This window comes from Sinocyclocheilus anshuiensis, unplaced genomic scaffold, assembly GCF_001515605.1.
Source record: "Sinocyclocheilus anshuiensis isolate Anshui unplaced genomic scaffold, SAMN03320099.WGS_v1.1 scaffold225, whole genome shotgun sequence".
Classification (NCBI taxonomy): Eukaryota; Metazoa; Chordata; class Actinopteri; order Cypriniformes; family Cyprinidae; genus Sinocyclocheilus; species Sinocyclocheilus anshuiensis.
Window position 1 is genome coordinate 358,010 of NW_015539845.1, and position 7,661 is coordinate 365,670.

General features: G+C 38.9%; 1 protein-coding gene across 2 annotated transcripts in view; it reads left to right on the plus strand.

Moving 5' to 3' along the window:
* Positions 1 to 7,352, plus strand: part of LOC107684542 (cyclic AMP-responsive element-binding protein 5-like) — a 79,579-nt gene extending 72,227 nt beyond the window's left edge. For both annotated transcript variants that reach the window (XM_016480819.1, XM_016480820.1), the window contains 2 exons: positions 1,488 to 1,596; positions 3,665 to 7,352. In XM_016480819.1, coding sequence (XP_016336305.1) covers positions 1,488 to 1,596; positions 3,665 to 3,789 — 234 coding nt within the window. In that variant the 3' untranslated portion in view covers positions 3,790 to 7,352. The remainder of the gene's footprint in view (positions 1 to 1,487; positions 1,597 to 3,664) is intronic.
* Positions 7,353 to 7,661: the final 309 nt, after the last annotated feature.

Below are 7,661 nucleotides of genomic sequence, written 5' to 3' on the forward strand. Positions count from 1 at the left end.
AAAAATTTTATATATATATATATATATATATATATATATATATATATGTATGTATGTATGTATGCAAACATTTCTGTTTATTATGATGTATTCTTATTCTGGTGCATATAAGTGAAAATTTTCAATATAATTCTTCCTTTAATTTAGTAAAAAACATGCCTTAATTTTTCTTTTTGCATTAACTATTTTAAATTAAATTTGCTTTGTTTGAAATTAAGGTTCCTCTGAAAAAAAAAAATTATGATGATATACTGTATGTTTTATATTGTCAAAAAGTTGAAAAATAGTGAGATATAAACACCCAGCCCAAGTTCCCACTAACAATAGAACAAAACATGTTAAATGTGTTTGTTTTTCTTTGTTATTGCATAGTTTGCTGAGGTGGGACAGAATACTCATAGACACCCTGCCACTCCCATAGTCCCATTGTTCAGGCTTGTTTTGTGAAATATTCACCCCACAGTCACAAACATGGTACCTGTCAAAGCGAGGATTCTTCTCCACCAATAACAGTTGTGCTGCTTACTATTTTGGGGAAACCATGTTTTTATTATTATTTTTTTTATTTTATTTTTTTTGATAAATAGTTCAGAATGTAATTTATTTGAAATAGAAATCTTTTGCAACCTTATTTATTTATTTACTGTCAGTTTCATCATTAATGTATTCTTGCTGAATAAAAGTATTAATAAAACAAAACAAAAAGCATACTGACCCAAACTTTTGAATGGTAATGTATATTTAGCAAAGAAAAAAAATAATTATATATATATATATATATATATATATATATATGTATGGCGAGGATTCTTCTCCACCAAGCATCCCTGAAACGCTGCCATGTTTTCATATTGGTTCTGCTAAATCATTTCATCAAATTCAAGAACTCTGTGTGATCAGACGCTTGTGTTTCCCACAACGGTAATTGTAGGGAATTCACCGCCTGTTCATTATGAGGTTTTCTAATGAGACCCAGACTTGTCTGACCTTTAATTCATTGTGTCTGCTGGGAGGTTTGATGTGAAACTGCCAATACATCCACAAGAGACCTTTTTCCAACATGTTTGTCATAATTATGTTAAGTATTGCATGGTTTATGACAAAAACAGAACATCATAAACATGTGTGCCTTTGTTTAAATTTGTTTACATACTAAGGAACCATAGGGGCTAACTGTCACAAACGTGATATCCCAAACACGGCTTAAACTTCATCTTAAACTACAAAGGAATTTCAATAGACAATAACTCTTAAGCAGTCAAATCCAAGCCAAACTATATCCAGGAAACTTGTGAAATATACATGTTTTTATCTGTGAAATAATGAGGGACATTTTAGTTTTAACTTATGTTGCTACACACTATGTTTTGTTTTATGTCTGTAGCCAAAGTGTATGACTGGATATTTCACTAGCAATAAGTTATTCAGTTCCTGTAAACACTGAGGGATTTGTAAGTGTTTTATGTTATTATTGTTTTTATTGGCAGAACGAGGTCACCATGCTAAAGAACGAGGTGACACAACTGAAACAGCTTTTATTGACACACAAGGACTGTCCCATCACCTCCATGCAGAAAGAGTCTCAAGGTTACCTCAGTGAGTACCATCACACACCCACACGGCCAGAGGTGGCATTACGTAATAACGAATATACTGTATATTGTTTGTAGGACACACCCACTGATATAGATACTTGTGACATTTTTTAAATGTTTGGAGGCTGCCACTCCCTGGTTATAGAGGAGGGGAAAAACACTCATTTTCTCAGTCACTGACAAACCAGTTGCCTAGCGGTGTTTATGATGCAGAATTATTATTTCCATTTTCACTTTGAAGTAAATGTCTTCAGGTAATGTACACTGCCTGTCTTTCTAAACGTCCAAATTCATCAATAATTAACGAAGTTGTGAATATTGAAATATTCATATCAATGTGGTGTTTATTATATTCAGTCTTCTCATAGGAAACAACAATCACAAATGAGATCTCTTTAATATCTCAGTTATTTTTCCTAAGCTACAAGTATACGGATGGATGGATGACATATGGTTGGTTGGATGGATGGAAGGATGCATGGATGGACAGATGGATGGACAAATAGACAGGCATATGGATGGATGAATAGATGTATGGATGGGTGGATGGATGGACAAATAAACTTATCGATGGGTGGATGGATGGACAAATAAACATATCGATGGGTAGATGGATAGATGGACAGATAGACAGGAGATCGATGGATGGACAGATAGACAGACGTGGATGGATAAATGGATGAATGGAGAGATAGACATATGAATGCATGGATGAATGGATGTATGGTTGGATGGATTGATGGATGGACAGATAGGAAATGGATGGATAAATGGATGAATGGACAGATAATAATTATAATAATTAGTTACATTTATATAGCGCTTTTCTGGGTACTCAGAGCGCTTAACATGAAAGTGGGGAATCTCCTCAACCACCACCAGTGTGCAGCATCCACCTGGATGATGCGACTGCAGCCATAGTGCGCCAGAACGCCCACCACACACTAGCTTATTGGTGGAGAGGAGATAGAGTGATGAAGCCAATCAGTGTATGGGGATGATTAGGAGGCCATGATGGTCAGAGGCCAATGGGCAAATTTGGCCAGGATGCCGGGGTTACACCCCTACTCTTTTTCGAAGAACTATGGATAGATAGGGAATGGATGGATGGACAGATAGACATATGAATGGATGAATGAATGAATGCATGGATAGATGGACGAATAGACAGATGGATGGATGGATGGATGGATGGACAGATAGACATATGGATGGATGGATGGATGGATGGATAGGGAATGGATGCACGGACAGATAGACATATGGATGGATAAATGGATGAATGGACAGATAGACATATGAATGAATGAATGAATGAATTAATTAATGAATGCATGGATAGATGGACGAATAGACAGATGGATGGATAGATGGACGATTAGATATATGGATGGATGGATGGATGGATGGACAGATAGACATATGGATGGATAAATGGATGGATGGACGAATAGACGGATGGATGGATAGATAGGGAATGGATGGATGGACAGATAGACATACGGATGGATGGATGGATGGATGGATGGACGAATAGACGGATGGATAGGGAATGGATGGATGGACAGATAGACATATGGATGGATAAATGGATGAATGGACAGATAGACATATGAATGGACGCACTGATGGATTGATGGACGAATAGACAGATTGATGGATGGATAGATAGGGAATGGATGGATGGACAGATAGACATATGAATGGATGCATGGACGAATAGACAGATGGATGGAAGGATGGATGGATAGATAGGGAATGGATGGACGGACAGATAAACATATGGATGGATTAATGGATGAATGGACAGATAGACATCTGAATGAATGAATGAATGAATGGATAGATGGACGAATAGACAGATGGATGGATAGATAGATGGACGAATAGATAGATGGATGGATGGACAGATAGACAGGGAATGGATGAATGGACAGATAGACACATGAGTGGATGCATGGATGAACAAACAGTCTAAAAGGACAGATGCATAGATGGATTGACAGATGGACTGACAGACAGCTGAATGGACGCAACCAGACATCTTCATCTCTCCTCTTGTCCCTCAGGTCCAGAGAGCAGCCCGGCAGGAAGTCCCACCCCTGTAACCCAGCAGCAAGTCATTCAGCACAACACCATCACCACCTCCAGCACAGCACCCAATCACCGCACAGATATTAACCCCATCCACTAGAGACTCCAGCCCCTGACGGCCTTTACCACGCTGGACATCCCGACTGCAAATCCTGGACAGACACACACCTCTGTGCCTAAGTGGCAGCTTATTCATCTGTTTGCAATTTGTAAATGTAAACTGATTACCATTTTGTTTAGTTCTGTGTGTTTTATGTTTCCATTCGTGTCTGCTTAAAAAAAGGGAGTTTCATAAATCATTGGGCACCATCTCGCTTGTCAAGGACATCACTAATGGAAACGCAACTGTTACATCTGTTCCTGGATTTCTGCTGGACCACTGCCTTTACAAATTGCAAAATTCAGATAGCTGGATAGCTTTTTCTATGAATTTTCCATGGCCAAAAAGATGCTGTCCTTTCCTTTCTGTTTATTGTTATAACAATTACTCTCACAGTCCCCTTTTTATCAAATTCAAAAGGATAAATTAGGAAGGTCAGTCTCCATTGGGAGTTCCTAATGAAAGTAACCTGAAGCAATATGAATCTCTGACATGCTCAGCAATCTGATTGTCTTCACTTGCTCGCTCGGACCAGAATCTAGATCAGATTAAGTTCAACCTATTAGCTCCTGTCATTTCAGATATAATTTCAAAAGTTATTTTCTTAAAACAAAACAGCTTTGGGCTCCTAAGCTGGTACAGATCATGTAAATGGAATGCATTTATCAGGCTCACACAGGCTGTGAGCATATGCCCTGCTGAACATGTGTGCGATTTCGGAGTATTCCCAGAGTGGCGAGTTCACAGCTGCAATCGTGTTGCACCAGGAAGACATCTCACTTGGCGTTTCTGTCCAAACATTTCAGAAGATACCATCAGCTGTTTCATTTTAAGCTGGTGTAATTTCTGGTCAGATTTACCCCTGGACCTCATCAGTTTGCATATTACTTCTTCTGGCAGTTCATTTCGGTATCTGTTTTCGATCAGCAAGTGGACTAAGTATTACACACATACTTCAATACATTTTTATGTATGTTTTGTGCTCATATGTGGGCCTTCCAACCAATGCACTCCAACTAATCTTGCACCAAAAATAATGCCATGGAAAACTTTTGGCAGCTTTTGCTTTACCTGAGGCTATGGAAAACATAAATGCTACTTAAAATTAGCTTTCGTTTTGGCTCAAAGTATTGTTTAGATCTTCCTCGGGCATTCTGACTGGTAAATTTAATTTAATAGGCTTAAATGTAAAAGGATATATTTTGATACATAGTCCTGGTTTGTTTGGTGCCTAGAAAATCATATGAGGCTTCCTTCTTGACATGGACCATGGTAAATTCTGCACTTGACTATAGTCTTTATGAAACCGTCAAGCCCCAACAAAGGTGCTGTTGGTTTTGAGATGTTAGTATACAGTCAGCAGCTTACTGTAAGGGGCAGTTCACGAAGAATGCATTTTCACATTTATAAAACGCAAGATGAAAATGGCAAAAGGCAGGTTCTCAAGATGCGTTTTTAATTTAAACTTCTTACAACTTGACAAGGGCTCGAGATGCAAAAGGCGTTAAAAAGCAGCAACACACAGTGCAATGCCATTTTAATGGCTGTCTCAATCACTAAATCCTTCCAATACACTGGAATGTTCGCTCCCTAAAAAATCTCACAATGCACCACAAAAACCAGGGCGCATTTATGGTTACTATGTTCCCTTACTGGAATACACATGCCATTTTATGAACCGCGTCAACTCAGTACATAGCATTACACAATAGAAGGTTTGATGGTGGCATTTTACAACTCGGAAACAGTATCCCAATGTGTAATGAACCAGAGTTCTTAACTGTGTACACGATATACTGATTCACAATCTAGGGAGCTGATTGAGATGCACCCGAATAAAAGTCGCGCAATGGAATGCGAAAACGCATTCTGTGTGAACTGCCCTAATAATAAGATTCCAATGTGACCTTTGTAAGGAATGTGTGGGCAAGATCCCATATACCTCATGAGTGTATGATCATGGACTGATGAGCTATAAGATGGCCGCTGTCACTTTAAGACATTGAGTCCTAAATACCTTAAAGACCATGACACACCAAACCAACATTAAAGAACTAGCGGCGATGAAAGCCGACTGTGTTGTTGTCTTGCTTCGCCTGTGTCTGGGCTAAAAGGTTGCCGCAAAGGCTACAACCAAAGGCCGACTAGTACATACATTCTGCATATGCGTGAAAAGAAAAAACTTTCCATACCAGCAGGAAAACCAAAACGTAGGACTACAGAGATACAAACCATAAACAAAACAGTGCTTTCTTACAACTTTCTTCATTTCAGACGTTTTTCGTTGCCATATCATTATGAAAATATTTGCATACTGGAATGCTCAGGTTGGACGATGTAAAATTAGAACAGCCATCTGTGTGCGGCCTCTTGACTTGAGTTATTTGCTTGTTTTCGTAACTTTTGTTTTTCTTCTTGCGCGCTGGTTCTTTCTCACCGACTGCCTGAGACTGATTCAACTTGCTCAATCGGCCAAAAAGCCTCCAATGACGTTAATGACGGCCTGGCGTTAGCAGACAGCCAACTGTTGGCTTGGTGTGTCACGGACCTAAGTTGCATTTTCCTTGTCTAATTGCAAATAATGACGCAATTTGGTCCACTTTTGTTTTTCTCCGCTGCGAAAATGTAGCATTTTACTATTTCTACACAGTTACTGATCTAGACCGATCTAGATACTGCTTTCCAAATGTCACTATGTGCCTGAATACGTCTTAAATACTCACAGAGGGAAGAATGTCAGTCCTTAGTAATACCTTGATTGCATTTATCAATCTTTTTTTGTAAAGACTAATTACTAGTGTTTTATTGTGGACACTGTTTTGTTCCGGACTCGTTTTGGTGTTAATGGACTTTTCTACCTTCTTGAACCAAGGAGGCCTGTGATGAGAATACAGGCAAGCTGGAAATGTCTTAGCATCACGAGGAGAGAAAAGGGCCTTTTTTCCAGCAGCTAAGCTCAGAACTCTGTTTCATGTTTTTCACAGTTTGTAGAGGATTTTTCGTCCCTTCTAAATGGAACATATTGATTCCCTTCGCCTTGCCTCGTAGCACTGTGTTTGGAACAAGAGCGTGCAAAATGACCTCCACATTGAGAGGTGGAAGTCTTGTAGCTGTCTATGCACTTTGACCTCTGTGAGCAGCAGAGGATGGAATAGCCATATAGAAGACTCAGTGATTCCCAGTTCCCACACCAGCGAGAGCCAGCCACTGTCAATCTATGGAGCAACGCAACTTGTACGGACCAATGGGATTGGAGCCTAGAAAGGGTCACCCCAAGAAGGACACAATTCGAACCCCGAAGGCTTGGGTTTTGGAGGTGCTCCTGTAGCTTTAAGACTTAAAACTGTCCCTTTAGATAAAACCTGTTTGTCACACTGTGAAATGGGTGACATTGAGGTGAACTGGAAACATGATTGTGCTTTTATTGTTGATTTTGTTGGACCTGATGGTGGTTTGGTTGTTTCCCAGCATAATTCACATAGGATAGTTCACCCAAAAATGAACATTGTCATAATTTACTCACCCTCATTTCATTGCATACTTGTATCTTTCTTAACTTTTTTCTGCAGAACACAAAAGAACATATTTTGAAGAACTTTTTACAGTTTTGTCCGTACAGTGAAAGTCAATGGGGTCCAAACGTTGCAAACTTCGAAAAGGATGTAAAGTTAGTGTAAAATATAAAATCATTGATTAAATACTGTATGGTGATTCATTGAATCAAAATCATTGATTTGATTTGAGAGTGAATAACCACTTTGCTCTGTTCAGTGATAGTATCGTTTCAGAAGACTGGAGTTGTTTGGATTCGTTTTACGCTACCTTTATTTATTTTTTGGATCTTGAAACTTTTGGACCCCATTAACTTTCAC